The following is an 18,418-nucleotide window of genomic DNA, read 5'->3' as shown; positions in this document are numbered from 1 at the left end:
CTATGAAGCATGTTCACCTAAGAGCTCAGAAAGCAGATAAAAAGAACCTCACATTTATTATTTTTAAATCTCATTTTTTACACCAGCCTCATTGGGGTTTTTGTGGCCTGACTCATGCTTTTGGTTTGCTTGAGGTAGACAGTACTGGAATTCTTAGAAGATGCTGCTTGAAATACTAGGAAAATATAATTCCAAAAGTTCTGAAGACCTAAATTCTTCAGTTCATACAAATAAAAAGGAATATCAGGTCACATGACAGATTCTTAATGAAGCTGAGCCTGCGGTGCAATTGCAATGCCAATGTTTCTGTTCCCAGGGGATTCTATGGCTTTTAACTTCGGTAGGATAAAATTCCCCATTAAATGTACCTCTTTGCTCTGCCCTGTAGAGAGAAGCAAGTGGAAAGGTGAACAGAGGCTCCATTCCGCGTTGTCTCCCATGGAGGTCCCTTTGGTTTAGCTCTGCAGGGTTGGGTCTCTTTGGCTTTGGGAGAGGTCTGGCTGGAGCTGGGAGAGGGGAAAACCTAAGGAGCAGTCAGTCTCTGGAACATGCTTCCTTGGAAATCAGCCAGCCACAAGTTACTATTGATGGGAATTCTCTGGGTCTTTCCACCTTATCAAGGGGGAAGTATCAGGAGCTGTGCTGCAAGAGAGGAGAAGAGGTTAGGCAGTCAGATAGGTGTGAGGATGTCTGCAGAGATGGCTTCACTGTTCCCCGTTGATCTACTCCCTGAAAGGCTGTACACAGCCCGTTCTCTTGTGTGTGAGACCATTGTCTCTCCCCCCTTGGAATCAGTGAGTCAAAGGGTATGTCTGCACTGCAATTAACAACCCACATCAGGCTCAAGCAAAGAGGTGGTTTCACTGCAGTGTAGACATTCGGGCTTGGGCCAGCGCCTAGGCTCGAGGACCCTGCAAGACGAGAGGATCCCCAAACTCGGGCTGCTGCCTAAGCCACAATGTCTACACTGCAATGAAACAGCCCCTTAGCCTGACCCCCACATGCCCGAGTCAGCTGGCGCAGGCCAGCGGCAGGTGTCTAATTCCATTGTACCTCAAACTTCTCGAGGCTTGGACTTGTACCACCTAAAATGGATTTATCCCCAGAGGAAAATGTGACCTTGCATTTGGTCTGATGAAACTGAGTGTGAAAACTCTCAACCTGAGGGGGACTTTTAATAAAATCAGAATGGTATCTGTGTGGTTTGTTTTTTTTTCTCCAAAAAAGAAAGGTGTGGGGGGAGGGGCTGTAACTTTGGAGCTACTTAGCTTTAGCTGTAGCCCTCCCAGCCCTCAGTTGACAGAGGAGAATGGCTTACTGCACTGAATATAGCCTTGCTGTTCAGCCTTTAGTTAAAGGGCTATTTTTCCTTTGTGCAGTAGTGGTTTTGTAAGGTACTTTTTTCATCTACAAAAATATTAGACCTTTTTAAAAAAAGAAAATGATGAGCTGACTCTGCAGACGCTTACCCATGTAAGGAGTCCTATTAAAGTCCCAGTAATGTCTTTGAAGCTAATAGAACTACCCAAGTGAGCACAGTTGCTCTCATGTTTAAGTGTGTGGGACATCAAGACCTATAATTACTCTGAATTTTCATTAACAATATGCTAATATCAGTGTCAGAGTCTGTCAAAAGACACTTGTGCTAATTGTTACTAATTACTCTTTTATAGCAGTGTTCAGCTTCGTTAATGTTTTCCTTTTGGGCTATATTTTAAAGAAACGGGCTAATGATCAAAGTTCTGATGCAGTCAACTCCAAGAGTTACCTCAGATGCAAACACAGCAGCTGATGTTCATTATTTTATTTTTACTTACCAGGAAAAAGAGATCAAGATCTTGGCTGCAGAGATTGATCGACTAAAGAACTTTGGCTGCTTGGAAGTATCTCCAAGTTTGGAAGGATTGCGAGACGAAAACGCAAAGCTTAAGTACCGGCTGAACATTCTTCAAAAGGTGAGGGAGGAAAAAGGAATTGGCAATATAGTACATATTGGTGTATGCTTTCCTTCACATCAGATGAAGAGATTTTATTTTGTTATAGCTAATACTGAATAACAACTTGTTCACCCTGCACTCTGCTGCCACAGTTGTAAATGGTATATTCATAGAGCTCTGTTCTTTCACAATGCGTTGGACAATATGGCTTTTTGCCAACATTTTGTGATAATTGCCTGTAGTCATTTAAGCACACCCTATAATCTCTTCTGCATTCTTGGAGTAGGGCACTCCTGTTAGAGTTGAGACCTTACTGAGGTCAGCGAATGGGCACATAATAAAAGTATGAAAAGGTTTGCTATACCTGAACCAGTGAAAGTATTAACACTGTTAAGTTCAAAGGGTGGAGGTTGTGTACTAAAAATCTGGGAATGCAAGCTAAAGTGAGAGTGTAGGAGAAACTATTTAATCTAGAAAGTAGTAAAAACAGAGAATAAGGTATTGCTGTGTAAAGGCAACAAAGATAACTGGCATATTTCAGAAGAGAGATTTAGTTAATAAATATGCATATAAGGTGAAACTCACGCCAAAGCAGAGGGATCCAGGCAAGTTCCTATGCATCACATGAACGACTCATAATGCATACAGTATGAAAAGACCCAGTCTTTTCCCCATTGACTTCAGTGGGAAGATGAACAGTATTAAGTCTGACCGTTGTCAGTAAGAAGTTCTTAAAATAAAATTTGTAGAGCTTACTTGAGAATGTATAACTGTAGGGTACATCCAAAGACTATGGACTGTGGAAACTGAGAGCCAAATTCTTTGATGATAATGCTTTTGCATTTCTGTTGTTTGTATTGCAGTAATACCTAGGTATCCCAGCCTGACCTGCTCTGGTTTGCCAGGCAGCTTTTGAGTGAGAGTGTGAAGTAACTTCTCCTAGAATGTTGTGACCTTAGTGTTTTGACATTGTTTTCTTTCAGAGTCTTCAAGAGGAGAGAAATAAGTCAGTGAAAAGCATGATTAATATCAACAGCCGCATTCAGGAGATCTTTAGAGATGCCATCAAGGCTGCATATCCGGATTTAGAAAACCCCCCACTGGCAGTCACGCCAAGTCAGCAGCCCAAATTTGGGGATTACCAGTGTAACAGTGCTATGAGCATAACAAAGGTAACTCTATTCAAAAAAAATTCTTGGTTCATGGGATTTCTGTGGGATCTGAAGCTCTGTAAGGATATATCCAAAGCAATATCAGGTTCTACATTAGACACGTTTTAGAGTCTGATCCCACAGTCTTCACTTGTATGATGACATTGAACTTGGGGAATTCTGGGTACAATGGGAACAGGCCCTTAGACTTCTGTTTTGATGAAGAATGCAGGACTGAAAGGATTCTGAAGACCCTCAAGGCTATCTGAACTACCTCTGTAGTCTCGGTTTTTGTAGCTAGGTAATGGGCAGTGTTTGTGCCTTCAAGGAAGTATGTGTTGCTTTTTTAAACATTTCAAGTACTTTTCAATTGCAAGTTAAAGAGACTTGAACCTCTGGCTTAATTGTTTAATTGCCACTTGTTTTATTGCTTTACACTTGTTCCCATAAAATAATCCACTGTTTCTCCTCACCCTAAACGCACACTTACTACAGTGTTGTACAGTGTTACTACAATGAGTTCTAGTTGTATTAATTAGACAACAGTAGAACTGCAGCCAGACACAGCAGAACCCCATTTATCTGACCCTCCTTTTACTGCAGGGGTTCTCAAACTGGGGGTTGGGATCCCTCAGGGGATCGCAAGGTTATTACGTGGGGGGAGGGTCATGAGCTGTCAGTCTGCACCCCAAACCGTGCTCTGAATCCAGCATTTATAATGTGTTAAATATATAAAATAGTATTTTTAATTCATAAGGGGGGGGGGGGGTCACACTCAGAGGCTTGCTGTGTGAAAGCGGTCACCAGTACAAAAGTTTGAGAATCCCTGCTTTACTGGTTCTCCCCAGTTACAGAACAACCAGGACTGCAGGACCAGAAGCAGGCGATCTCTCCTGTGGCCACTAGATGGCACTGCAGCATCACATTTTCTCATTCTCCAGGTTATCCAGAGTTTTGATCATTGCCCCAGTTAGACCAGATAAATGGGATTCTTCTGTAATTTGGCCATGTGGTCTCATGCACAAATGCAGTACTTTTGGCACCTTATTTAATGAATGTAACATAAATCAATGATGTCAAGCTTAGTATGCCCCAAAATTATGCATTGTCTGAGCTGCACACCACCAACAAAAGATAACATGCAGCAAAACGTACTGTATAGTTTTCTGTCACTTGTTCTGCAAAGTACCTGTGAGAAAACAGTAATATTAACCATTGTTCAGCAAAGTGATGTCCAAGGAAGTTGAGGGTGGGCCATGAAAAAAGAAACTGCAGGAGGGGAGAGCCAATAATCCTTTGTGAGACATGTAGGATAATAAAGGAGAGAAGGATGTCAAATAAGAATGCATGGCATGCAGTTGTTTTAGAGTGTCTTCATTGCAGAGTTAACGCAGGTGATGGGCACCAGGGTCAGCCTAGTTCAAACCACCGAGCTATCCCTTATTCATTTATTAAACATCATAGTTCTTTATTTCAGAGCCCTTGTTATAATAAGCAGAATGCTCATTTCCCCATGGCACACATACAGGGGTTGTTATGTGCGTACTTCTTGTCCCATGGGGTTTTACTCCTGGGCAGCACTGATATTTGCCAGACAGCAACCTCTTCATTTGAACTGCCAATGCAGAAACAGCTCTCACAAATGTGTGTTGTCTTCCTTAGATCTCGTTAGCATATTATGACAGCCTCAGCCGAAAGATCTGTCTGTCTCTGAGGCCTTGGCTACACTAGAAATTTCAAAGCGCTGCCGGGGCAGCGCTGCAGGAGTGCTGCCGCGGCAGCACTTTGAAGTGTGAGTGTGGTCAGAGCGGCAGCGCTGGGAGAGAGCTCTCCCAGCGCTGCACGTAAACCACATCCTTTACGGGTGTAGCGTGCGCTACATCCCTGATTACACTGACGCTTTACAGAGATGCATCTTGCAGCGCTCAGGGGGGTGTTTTTTCACACCCCTGAGCGCAAAAGTTGCAGCGCTGTGAAGTGCCAGTGTAGCCAAGCCCTTAGAGTAACAGGTCCTTGGGTGACTGCACAGATACAAACTTTCTGAGTAATGCCTTTTTTTTTTTTTTTAACATCTCTTGACCGCCACTTTACCCCAATTAAGTCATTGTTAGGATTCTCGTACAGTACTATCTTCTCTGTGTATACTTTGTGTATACTTTCATTAGTTGATGCCCAAACGCTTACTCGCATTTCAAGGTCATTTATATTGTTTCTCAAGTACCAGACTGACAGAGGAACTGATGCCTTAAGGCTTGCTGTATTGGACTTCGATACAGGCTTCGTTCTTTCCTTTTGCATGTCTCTAGAACTCTCTGTGTTCATACAGGACTAACAGTGTGCTGAGCACTATGGAATTGTAAAGGAGCATGATTCCAACTCAAGTTAAGCTCCCTTGTTATAATGTGCACCTTGCTAGATCATGTGGGTCCCAAGAACTGCCTTCAAAAGAGAGAGCAATCTGTACACTGCTGCTGTGTGGTAGCAGGAATGAATCTGACGCCTGGGCAGCACTGATGCGTGCCAGCCAACAGCCTCCCCATTTGACCTGCCAATGCAGAAACCGCCATCACAAATGTGTTTTGTTTTACTGGGAGCTTATTAGTATATTGTAACTGCGGTTTCAGCCAGCACTGCTAGAGAACAGATATATGGGTTATTGCCTTCATAAAGACTTGGATACCATCACCTGTAATTGTTGGCTCAATATTTATTTCCACTGTTTTGGCAGCTTATCCCTTGTAGAGCCATTGATTAAAGTTATTGCTGCTGAAAAGAGAGAGTATTTTCCTTGCCTATTCTCAAGCTTTACACAGGCCATATTGTGTTCATGGTAGGATCAAATGAATCATGTAGTGCTGCATTATATCTGAAACTTGTTAAGCTGTCACATTTCATGGTGGACTGGAAGTTAACAATATAAACATCCAAGTGTCTGGAATTCAAATTGCTGAGAAAATAATAGATCTCATGGCCTTGATGTGAAATGGTGCTTACCTCGCAAGGTGATAGATATTTTGGAAACACCGCAGAATGACAGAAGAAAATCAAACTCCATGAAACACATTTTTATGGCAGATTTCACACAGCGTGAATGCATAGTTTGTTCAATGAATTGATTTATCTCACAGAATTTCAGGTCCTCAATACAATTTTAAATATCAGGGCCCTCTTAAAGGGTAACTTGTAAGATTCAATAACTGCCCCCCTCCCGTATTAAGTTTAATGGAAAGAAATGCTATTTTACAACAAATTTGCTAAGCTCGTAGATATTCCATTGCACGATTCTCCTTACTGTAGTCCTAATGCAAGATGACAGATCTGCCTGATTGTGATTCACATATCAGAATGTCATTTGCAATACTTAATGGCAGCCCAACTCAGTCTTACATAGTTATTTCTCTGAGATAAGTTTTACAGATTCACTGTCAAGTTAAAAATTATAATAAAAATAAAACCAATACACTTCCTTCACTTTGTTAAAAATAACACTTTCGGTTACCAAAAATGAACATTTTAAAATTCTGATTTGCCCATCCCTGATTATATTGCATAGTTATTTTTCATATGATTCTTCTCACTTGTTTTCTTCCTGGTCGGTTTCACATTTTGGCTCTCAGACACTAGCACACGGTTAGCACTCTGTTGTAATGTCTGAGTTCAAAATTGGGCAGGGGAATGTTTGTTTTAAAATCTGATCTTCAATACATTTCGTAAAGTAAATTTTGAAGATTTGTATGAAGTTTTGGTGCTCCACAGAGGACCAATATGCCCAGTTTTTGGACAACAAGGGAGAATTATAAGGGACATTGTGGGCACTGTTTACTTTTTAAAAATCTGCTTTCCAGACTAGGCATCCAGCTAATGGGATTTTCAGAGTCACTGCTGTATGATGCTATACGCACCAGGCATGGCTGCCCTCCCTTTTTCTAAATATTACTCCCCTTCACTCCAGCCAAAGTCACTCAGAACACTTCAGCATCCTTTTGTTTTCACCCAGGGCCTGCCAGGGCAGTACAGTGACCTCAAGTGCACTTGAATGGTTAGAAAATCCCCCCAAATTTGGTCATGATATGGGGGAATTAGTCACTGATATTTTTAAAAGTGGTAGTAAAGCTGGTTTTCCCATTTGGTTCTTGCAGAAGTGAGGAAGAAGCAGAAAGGGGCAATTCTACACATACTCATCAACTTTTTTAATGCTTGGGCAGGTGCAAATAGCCAACTGAGCCCCTCATCAGATGCTGGGTACTGTGGGGATTTTCAGATCTAGTTTTGGCTGCACCTAGGGTTGACTAAATTAGAAAAGAAGATGCTTTTGTTTTAAATTCAATTAGTGAACATGATTTGAAACAGCATTCCACGCCTCATGTAGGCACAGTTCAAACCACACGAGCGGGTTGTTGTATAGCCTGGGAGAAGCTTAGGTTACAGCCAAGACCAGCTAGCATGATTTGAAAGGTATTCACTAGGTGCTGAGTGGTGCTTCAAATTAAGTTGGCTAACTCGATAACAAACAAAAACGTAGCCTAGAAAAGGCCCAGATTGCCAGAGTGGTTAATCGGGGTGAACTGAGAACATAAATGTTTTACATTTGCCACCTACACGTAGGCTTCCAGAATAGCCCTTTTGCAAGGTTTCATTGGTCATTTTTGCCTCGGTGGCATCTCTGTCAGCTGCTCTGTGTACGGTGAGAGGACAAGATCAGAAACAAGAGTAATCACAGCCAACCCAACAATTGCCGCCTCCGGCACTAGTTCAGTTTCAGTAGCTTTCTTGGTATGGACATATAAGAATGGAAGACCAATGAATTCCAAAGCATGCGAGTCAGCGATCACAGGGGTGCCAGAAGTTTTAATGGCACAACAAGATTGCCAGTGACGGACATAAACTGAATATACAATCAGATCACTTTAAGCACCTTGCCAGAGATCAATCTGAGTGTCTCTTGATTGCAAGAAGACCATGTTCCTTTGAGATTTCCCATGATGATGATTAGTGCTTAGTGGGATTTTCAAAAGCAGCCATGCAGATTTTCTGGGGGTGCAGTGGGTTCACATAGCATATGATATGCTAGTGAGGCCTGGATACTCAGTCTTGAGCAGAGTAAAAACTGGTTATATTTAGACCTCTGGTGTGCATGATGAACAAAGACAATATTTGAAACTTGCTAGTTACGTATGTTGCAGTTAAATTTTTCTTTGCACTTTTCTATGTTATGAAGTGTAATACCACCAGGACATCTTAAGGTGGTACCAAATTCCACAGGTTTTAGGACCAGATCTTGGCAGGGCTTTGCATATAGCACTCCTATTAACACCCATGGGAATGCCATGCGTAACATGCTTACAGATCTAAGTTCTTAATATTCCACAGAGATTATTAGAAGAGAAGAATTTAGTTGGTCTTGTCAGTGTAGTATCAACTCAAATTATATTTTATTTTCCATCAGATTTCCCCAGGATTAGACTGTACTGAATCCTCTCATTACGTTTCAGATGCTTCCCAAAACCAGCGAACAGAAAGTGAGCCCAAGAGAAATTGCTGAGAACATTTCGAGATATATTCCTGAAAATGAATACATTGAGAAGGTTGAAATCGCTGGTCCTGGTATGGTGACTCTATCGTTATACCTTCCCAACATTTAAATTTGATGTTGCAGCTATTCTACCAAGTGGCAGTAAAGGAGACAAAATCTAGTTTGATTATTTATAAAGCTAAAAAATAGAATTAACATTTGAATTACATTCAGTTTTGCCTGATTAACTTGGCAGCATAAAATCTGCTTACTAGCACTTGCATTAGAACCAGTGGGTGAAATCCTGGTCCCAGGGAGGTCAATGGGAATTTTTCCATTGGCTTTACTGGGATCAGGATTCCACCCTATAGGCTTCTAGGTTTGTCCATAGTACAAAATCACCACCAAAATTGGCACTCTTGGGAGAAAAAATGATTGGGCCTCGAACCCAACCCAAGCTATCCTCTCACCCTCAGAGGAGATCGTTCCAGCTCAAAGTTAAGGCACAATGACAGAGCATTGTGGAAAGTATGACACTGCTACTGCTCATGCTCTGAAGGAAATGGAAGACTTCTGTCTCCTTGGCACTCACTCTGACCCCATTCATAAGCACTAAATAAAAGGAAGTATTTTGCAGATGGATGGGGAAGAGAATCTCTGTTAGCGCTGCAACTCAGTAAAATCAAAGTAGTGCCCAAATGTTCTGCAATTCTGAATTTTTCTAAATGTGACACCGTGGTTTTAAATATATGGGAAGTGGTGGCACTTATAGTAAAGCCTCATGTGCATAAGTGCCTACAGGATAACTCACTGGGACAGCTGTGAGTAATGTCACTTAGGTATACAAGTGTTTGCAAGATGTGTTTGCAAAACACCCCAAGATACGTTTTTTGTCAAATATTTCACTCTTGGGTTCACTCTTGATTACAGAAACCCCAAAGAAGGTTATATACTTAGCAGATCATGTAGCATTTAATATGTATAGTTGAGACTTCTTTGCTTAATAGCAATTTGTTTGTGGAAAACAGTCTCTCATAACCTGGTAAATTAACTCTCTTTTTTCAGAGTGTGATCTTGTTTTTTTTCCTGTTACAGAAACAAAAAGTTTATTTAGACGTTCTGAAGTTAGTTTTAAATACTGTATTTTCCTTGTATCTAGGGAATTGTGAACTTTGGTACTAAACAAAATTAAATGACTTTCAAGAATACTTTTACAGCACCAACAACCATTGTTTTTCCTCTAAAGGTTTTATTAATGTCCACTTGAGAAAAAATTTTGTGTCCAAACAACTGAGCAGTTTACTGGTGAATGGAGTTCAACCACCGGCTATGGAAAACAGGAAAAAGGTGTGCTAGTAAACTTTCATTAAAGTCTCAGTACTGCTTTCAGTCCAATAGCAAGTGCTGATGAATGGTTCTGACCTTGATTTTGCTTGGTATGTATGTACTTTCTTACTGAGCTTATAATGAAGCTTTTAACAAACATTCCAACCACAAATACACAGGTTATTACTATTTTAACAGTGGGCACTTCGGGGTTAGTCAGTTTGCAGCTGTTGGGGCAGCGGGGGAGACGTGGACTGACTTGGCAAGGAGATGTGGACGAAAAGCCTGAGGAATGGAGACTGGGTTGTAAAGGGAAATGGGACATGGGTGGGGAAGAGACAGGAGAGGGACAGTGGGAGGGAGCAGAAGGGGTCAAGCTTGGGAGGAATGGACAGAAGAACTTGTGTCCACTTGAGCATTCTCCCTTCAGAGCCTGCAATGAAACCCGAGATTCCTGAATCTCACTATTGCTTTTCTGTCAGCAAGTATCTGTACCGGCCATGGGCAAAGTGTATGTCTCATCCCCTTCTCGTGTGGTCCACATAGAGGACGTCAGCATACTATTGCTGTCAGTTACTCAGCTCAAGTGGAAGAGGTCTGTGCAGCGGATCTAAAGGTTTCAGTCCTGCTCATGACTCATGTGGATGTCAGTATGATGCCACATGCTGGAATTTCTTGTTTATTCAGTTTGCTGCTTTGAAAATCTAGGAAACTCCACACTCAGGAACTGTTAAAAGAAGGTTATTAAGGTTGCAAAATCAAGTATTCAGAAGTGAAGAAATGCCAGAATTAAGGTTGCCTGTGCAATTGAATGCTGCCCTGTGAACTGGATTCTATCCCGGCCTGTTCCAGGGCTGTAGTTGTGATCCTAGGAGATTTATTTGTATCAGACTTTTCACAGGTGGGCACTAATGCATGTTCTTTATTATCTGAGTGCCTGGAATGAGACCCTGGGTCTGATTTGCAGAAGTGCCAAGCACTCTCAGCTAAAAATGAATTCAGTGGGAGCTGTGCTTCGAATATATAAAGTTTTGTATAATGTTCTGTGTGCTGAAATATCACGTCCTAGTCATCTCAAGTTGGGCACTCAAAATTAGTGGAAACTTTTAATCTTAATCTCTCTATGCCTCAGTTCTCCATCTATAAAATAGGAATAATATCCCCTCCTTGCACATGGGTGTGGTGAAAATTGTTTGTGAAGAACTCAAATGCTATTGTGATAGGCACCATAGAAAATCTCATGAGGAAATTACAGTTGGTTTGACTAACGTGCAGCAGATAAGGCATAGGGTCACACGTTGAACGATGAGAAGACAAAATATTGAATAGCTTCTCATTAAATGAGCACCATCCATCCTGTGCACTGAATGAAGCAGGGATCCTGTATGTCATAATTAAGGCTGTTGATTAATTGCAGTTAACTTACATGCTTAACTCAAAAAAGAAAAAACCACCAGGATTAATCGCACTGTTAAACAATATGTTTAACATATGTTAAACAATTGAAATTTATTAAATATTTTGGATGTTTTTTTACATTTTCAAATACATCAATTTCAGTTACCGCTCAGAATACGAAATGTACAGTATTCACTTTATATTATTTTTATTACAAATATTTGCACTGTAAAAATGATAAACAAAAGAAATTGTATTTTTCAATTCACCTCATACAAGTAAGGTAGTGCAATCTCTTTATCATGAAGGTGCAACTTACAAATGTGTTTTTTGTTACATAACTGCAGTCAAAAACAAAACAATTAAAACTTTAACAATGTAAAATTTTAGAGCCTACAAGTGCACTCAGTCCTACTTGTCCAGCCAATCTCTAAGACAAACAAGTTTGTTTACATTTACAGGAGATAATGCTGCCCACTTCTTAATTACAATTTAACCTGAAAGTGAGAACAGACGTTCACATGGCACTGTTGTAGCTGTTGTTGCAAGATATTTATGTGCCAAAGGTGCTAAAGTTTCATATGCTCTTCATGCTTTGGCCATCGTTCCAGAGGACATGCTTCCATGCTGATGACACTCGTTAAAAAAAAAATGTGTTAATTAAATTTGTGATTGAATTCCTTGGGGGAGAATTGTACGTCTCTTGTTCTGTTTTACCCACATTCTGCCATATAGTTCATGTTATGGCAGTGTCAGATGATGACCCAGCACACGTTGTTCGTTTTGAAAACACTTTTACTGCAAATTTTACAAAATGCAAAGTTACCAATATGAAATTTCTAAAGATATCTACAGTGTCGACCCAAGATTTAAGAATCCGAAGTGCCTTCCAAAATCTGAGAGGTACAAGGCGTGGAGCATGCTTTCAGAAGTCTTAAAAGAGCAACACTCTGATGCGGAAACTACAGAACCCAAACCACAAAAAAGAAAATCAACCTTCTGCTGGTGGCATCTGACTCAGATGATGAAAATGAACATGCGTCAGTCTGCACTACTTTGGATCGTTAATGAGCAGAACCCGTCATCAGCATGGACGCATGTTCTCTGGAATGGTGGTTGAAGCATCAAGAGACATCCTTATGTGCCGGATGAAGATTCATGTCTTGTGATGCCAGCTACAATGCCTGTTCTCACTTTCAGGTGACATTGTAATTAAGAAGTGAGCAGCCTTATCTCCCGTAAATGTAAACAAACTTGTTTATCTGAGCGATTGGCCGAACAAGAAGTCGGACTGAGTGGATATGTAGGTACTAAAGTTTTACATTGTTTTGTTTTTTAATGCAGATTTTTTGTTCATAAGTCTACATTTATAAGTTCAACTTTCATGATAGAAATTGCACTACAGTACTTGTATTAGGTGAATTGAAAAATACTACTACTTTTGTTTTTTACAATGCAAATATTTGTAATAAAAAATAAATATAAAGTGAGCACTATACACTTTGTATTCTCTGTTGTAATTAAAATCAATGTATTTGAAAGTGTAGAAAACATCCAATAATTAAATAAATGCTATTCTATTATTGTTTAACAGTGCGATTAATCGCAATTAAATTCTTAATTGCTTGACAGCCCCAGTCATTATGTAATTAAAGTCTGTGTCGTAATGTAAATGCACACCGAGTGTGACCTCAAACCTGGCATTTCCTGATTTCTAAGTGCTTGACTTTGCAACATTAATAATTTTCTTTTAACGTAGTTTTTATGTGCAATATACGTATAAAATCTCTGTACATCCTTCTTGTTTGTTAAATGGTCCTCTTTTACATAGCATTATATAAGTTTCCTGGGGGTACAAGGGTCTGTGCCAATGGATCTGATTTTCAGGATTGGGCCTAAAAAGGGTGTGTTTTGCTCTGAATTGTTTGCTGGAGTTTGGAGCTAAAGCCACATTTAGAGTTTGATGTGCCAGGTCATTAGGTGGTTATTCTATTTTTTTAAATCTATCCTATGCTGTGTAAAGGAGGAACATTTATTTTTAATTACTAAAGATTTGTTTGTAGAGTGTAAGTAGGGATGCAGATAATTTTCATAGGCAAAAATACGATGTAGCCAGAAGAGTTCTAGACATTTAGAGCCTGATTTTCAAATCAGCACCAACCTATAAAATGTCTGCGGTTATACACATGCAGAAAATTGAGCTTGCCCAAATGGCCACTTGTAATTGACCATTTGCCACATGCAAATAGATCACTTGTGTATGCAGTCATGATGACTGCACGTATCCATGAGGCACGTATTCACAACTTTGAAAATCTTACCCTGAGAGCAGGACGTCGTACAGTGCGGCATTTAATAATGTTTCTCCCTCTTCATTTGTTGCCCTGTCCAAGGTGGTGGTTGACTTCTCTTCCCCTAACATTGCCAAAGAGATGCATGTTGGTCACCTGCGCTCGACTATTATTGGAGACAGCATGTGCCGTCTGTTTGAGTTTGTGGGCTATGATGTTCTGAGGTGAGCAGTGTTGGACTTGGGACACAAGTTCGTTCATCTCGATTTGTACAAGTGCACCAATGATGCCTGGCTGTATGTTCTAGCCACCCTTGGTATAACTTAAAAATGCATCGTAACTAATACTGTGAGTGTAGCAGCACAATTCGGTATTACTCCCATGTACCTCAGCAAGCCATGTGACTGAAAAGCTCTAATCACCCTTCCCTCACCAACAGTGTTCAGTCTGTTTTAGTTCTGCTTTCTTGCAAGATGCATAATTTTGTTTTGTGCTCTCTAATTGTTGTCCAGGTTAAACCATTTAGGAGATTGGGGCACCCAGTTTGGAATGCTCATTGCTCACCTCCAAGATAAATTTCCAGATTTCCTGACTGTTTCACCCCCCATTGGGGATCTCCAAGCTTTTTACAAGGTATTTTAGCTAATATGTCCACTTGTTCTCCTCTTTTAAGTGAAGCAATAATTCAGAACTGTTGTGAATTATCAGTATAACATTGTTGAAACAAAATGAATTTTAACTGGGTTTGTTAAAGAAGTAAAGAATTTCTTATTGTAGTTTATGAAATACAGGTATCTGGTCTCAGGAATTGTATACTGGTTTAATAAAAGTATTTTGTTACCCTATCCATTAAGCCACGCTGCTTTCCTTCCACCAAATAAAAAATTGCTTTAAAATGTCAGAAATACTGATTTGCATAGGAGAGAAAAGACTTTTTCTTACGTATGGTTTTTAACCTAGGAATCCAAGCGGAGATTTGACACAGAGGAAGAATTTAAGAAGCGAGCCTATCAATGTGTGGTGCTACTACAGAGCAAAAGTCCAGACTTCATTAAAGCATGGAAACTGATTTGTGATGTGTCTCGGAAAGGTAACAGTTAAAATTAGTGTCTCTTTCTTTAAACCACTGTTTGTTTTAAGTGGATCATTTTATGTTCATCTGAGACACAAGTTATTCGTTGGGATAAAAAGGAGCAATATGGCTGAGGAAGGTTTGTGCCATAGAACTCCACCATACATATCAGAGCAGGATGCAGAATTCACTTAAAATGAATACAGCCGCACTTGAAAATCCTAGGATCTTCCCCAAACAGCTTTATGGGTCTTGCCCTTAATACTGTCCAGAAAAGTGGTTTTGAAGACTTAGCACCAATGACATTAGCTCCAATGTAGAGTGACATCTAAGTATTATGCTGATTGATGCTTAACAAATGTCTAATATTAGTAACAATCGATCATTTCCAAACAAAATGTCTGACCCTCATTCTTTCCTGCACCTCTGTTTAACGACCTGTGTTTCAGAAGCAGACAAAGAGAGAAACCCTTCATCTCTTTCTGACAGCTTGTTGAAGTGTTTATGCTTTCACTGGATAGTATAGTGTTGCTGTGGCCGGTTTTTTTTATTAAATGTTGCTTACCTCTGTAATATGGCATTCTGTCCAGTCTGGCTCAGAAATTGAAGGTTTTGCAATTTTGCCTTAGTATCTGAGTACTTCCCAGTCACTGATGAATTCAGCCTCACCCCCCTGAAGTAAGGAAGTATAGTAACTCCATTTTACAGATGGGACGTGAGGCACAGAAAACAAGTGACATGCCCATGGTCACAGATTGCAAGAGAGCTGGAACTGAACCCAGATCTCTTGGCTCCCAGGCTAAAGGCTTAGCCTCAGGATCATCTTTCCTCTCATTTAAGCCATATTTTAAGGGGCCTATTTGCTTCGAGTCTTAAACACAATCAGTCAAAATCTTGTATATGTTATTTTTTTTATAGTTCTGTCTGTTTTCTCTACTCAGAGTTCCAAAAAATCTATGACTGCTTGGACATTAAACTAGTAGAGAGAGGGGAATCATACTACCAAGACAAGATGAAAGATATTGTGCAAGAATTTGAAGAAAGAGGTAACATGTTCCTTAACATTATCAAAAAATCAACAATTGTCCAGTCAACACTTTTTTTTTCAGTTTGAGAGAGAGTTAATTTCTACTAGTTTGTTTAGAGACACTTTCAAGATTGATGTTCCCCAGATTAGACACTGCCTTTCATCCTCTCTTGTCCTTTCCCTCCAGTATATTTTTGACTAGAAAATGCTCTCCTGCTGAGTGACGCAGGCTATTACTCTTGTTTTTGTTGTTCAGAAAGGTTTGGGAATTTGGGGCCCTGATGCAAAAATGCCTTAGGAATGTGTTGGGTTTATATCGGGAATTATCAGGAGCTAGAATGTGACATTACACATATTTATGTTCGGTACAGTTAAGCTAGTCAAGTAACACTGTAACATCGAGATGCACCAGCACCTTAGATTGGTCCTAATCAGTGGGGGAAATTCTTTCCGTAGTAAAACTTCCGAGGGCCTATTCTGGCCAAGCTGGGGTCCTGTAACACAAAAACCATTGTGAAGTGACGGACAAACTCAATTCCCATCAACTTTATTATTGTCATGAAAGAAAATGGGGCACAAATAATTAAAGGCCCCCTCTCCTAAAGATTACCTTTGCCGATTTCTCCCTAGTCTTAGCAATACTTAATCTCTGTCCATCCGTAGGCCCCAGCTAGCCACACTTATAGGTTGCTTTTGAAAGCCACTGTGTTATTGATTGCGGTTGGTTTCCACATGCTGCCTCTTTTGGGGTGTTTTTTCCTTTCAAATCTCTCACTTCCCAAACACCCTCTTCACTGTTGCACTAATACATCAGGTTACCAACTTACAGTGGTTTTAAAATCAAGCTAGAACTCTCTTAATAATAGCCTATTATTTCACCAGCAAAACTACGTTTGTATAAATCTATGCTCTCTTTGCAAATTATGATTGGTGGTGTGTGTTTTGTTTTTAAGAAATCAAGCATTTAATGTGATCTGCACAGAATAGGTAGAGTTGTCTTTCAAGAAAGTGAAAAGGTAGGAGCAACTGGTTTTCACAAGCTTTAGAGCAATGTTTCCCAAACTTGGGACGCCACTTGTGTAGGGAAAGCCCCTGGCGGGCCAGGCTGGTTTGTTTACCTGCCGCGTCCGGAGCTTCGGCTGATCGCGGCTCCCACTGGCTTCAGTTCGCTGCTCCAGGCCAATGGGAGCTGCTGGAAGTGGCAGCAAGCACATCCCTCAGCCCGTGCTGCTTCCAGCAGCTCCCATTGGCCTGGAGCAGCGAACTGTGGCCAGTGGGAGCCGCAATCCGCTGAACCTGCGGATGTGGCAGGTAAACAAACCAGCCTGGCCTGCCAGGGGCTTTCCCTACACAAGCGGCATCCCAAGTTTGGGAAACATTGCTTTAGAGCATTATCACTTCTTACATGTAGCATCTAACCTGCATATTTCTTCAGATCTCTCCTGAATGCTTATCCTCAAATGACCTCTTTCCCTAGGATTTGTCCAGATGGATGACGGGCGGAAGATTGTGTTTGTCCCAGGAGGCTCTGTTCCTTTAACAATCATGAAGTCAGATGGAGGTTTCACATATGATACATCTGACTTAGCTGCTCTTAAGCAAAGGCTATTTGAGGAAAAGGCTGATATCATTGTTTATGTAGTGGATAGTGGACAGGTGAGTACCCAGACCTCTGCTTTGTTGTTCAGTCAGTCACTAGATACTGCTCTAGCCTAGAGGATAGGGGCTAAGAAGGTGTTATGACATGATGGTTATTTATTGGCCCTTATGTGAAATTATTTGATAGTTACCATCCAGTTCCTGCTGGGCTGTGCAGGGCTGTCCAGAGGTGGGGGGCAAGTGGGGCGATTTGCCCCAGGCCCCGCAGGAACCCTGCGAGCCCTGGGCTGGCAGCGGTCCAGGTCTTGGGCGGCAGGGGGCCCTTCAGTCATTCCGGATCTTTGGCGGCATTTCAGTGGCAGGGGGCCCTTTGCTGCTGAAGACACGGAGCGACTGAAGGGCCCCCTGCTGCCGAAATGCTGCCGAAGACCCGGACCGCCGCCAGGTGAGTACAAGCCCTGCAGCTCTCCTGCTTTGCCCTAGGCCCCCGAATCCTCTGGACGGCCCTGGGACTGTGAGCCAATCACAGAATTCGCCACCACAGTTTAAACTCATGACGATCTCAGCAGAGCCCAAGGATTTAACATTCAGGGAAACTAAACCATCTGCACATCTAGGTCAGTGCTGAATCTGAATGGCTGGAGAGAGTGATAAATCTGCTCATGCATTGCCTTATCTGTGGAGTCTTCAGAGCTGTCCATTGAGTACCTTTCACTAGCATTTACATTCACTTTTATGGGAACTGTAAAATGCAGGCAGCGGTGATGTACTTGTCACATTCTCTTATACCGAGAATTGGGGAGGGATCTTTAAAAGTATCAGGCGTTGATACTTTCGGAAAATCAGAATACTCTGTAGAAACTGATGACAGTAGTGATTCATCATTAGAAGTGTCCTGTACAATGAGTCTAAAGGTGTCATAAGCATAATTCCTAATTCTGAACCTTAGAGTCCAAAATGTGGGTGCCTGCATGAAACCTCCAAGCTTAATTACCAGCTTGGATCTGATAGCGCTGCCACCAGCCAAAAATTTCCAGTGTTTGGCTCACTCTGGTCTCCCCAAAACCTTCCCTGGGGGACCCCAAGACTCAGATGCCCTGAGTCT

The 18,418-nt window shown here is 41.2% G+C and overlaps 1 protein-coding gene across 1 annotated transcript in view; it reads left to right on the top strand.

The window, feature by feature from the left end:
- RARS1 (arginyl-tRNA synthetase 1) overlaps window positions 1–18,418 on the top strand; it is a 55,662-nt gene that overhangs the window by 13,174 nt on the left and 24,070 nt on the right. The window contains exons 2-10 of the mRNA XM_032776685.2: window positions 1,821–1,955; window positions 2,921–3,109; window positions 8,581–8,692; window positions 9,847–9,947; window positions 13,718–13,839; window positions 14,128–14,248; window positions 14,576–14,705; window positions 15,629–15,733; window positions 17,192–17,401. Of these exons, the coding sequence (XP_032632576.1) occupies window positions 1,821–1,955; window positions 2,921–3,109; window positions 8,581–8,692; window positions 9,847–9,947; window positions 13,718–13,839; window positions 14,128–14,248; window positions 14,576–14,705; window positions 15,629–15,733; window positions 17,192–17,401 (1,225 nt within the window). The remainder of the gene's footprint in view (window positions 1–1,820; window positions 1,956–2,920; window positions 3,110–8,580; window positions 8,693–9,846; window positions 9,948–13,717; window positions 13,840–14,127; window positions 14,249–14,575; window positions 14,706–15,628; window positions 15,734–17,191; window positions 17,402–18,418) is intronic.

This window comes from Chelonoidis abingdonii, chromosome 7, assembly GCF_003597395.2.
Source record: "Chelonoidis abingdonii isolate Lonesome George chromosome 7, CheloAbing_2.0, whole genome shotgun sequence".
Classification (NCBI taxonomy): Eukaryota; Metazoa; Chordata; order Testudines; family Testudinidae; genus Chelonoidis; species Chelonoidis abingdonii.
Note: the sequence above shows the minus strand (reverse complement) of the source record. Positions and strands in the feature narration are given on the sequence as shown.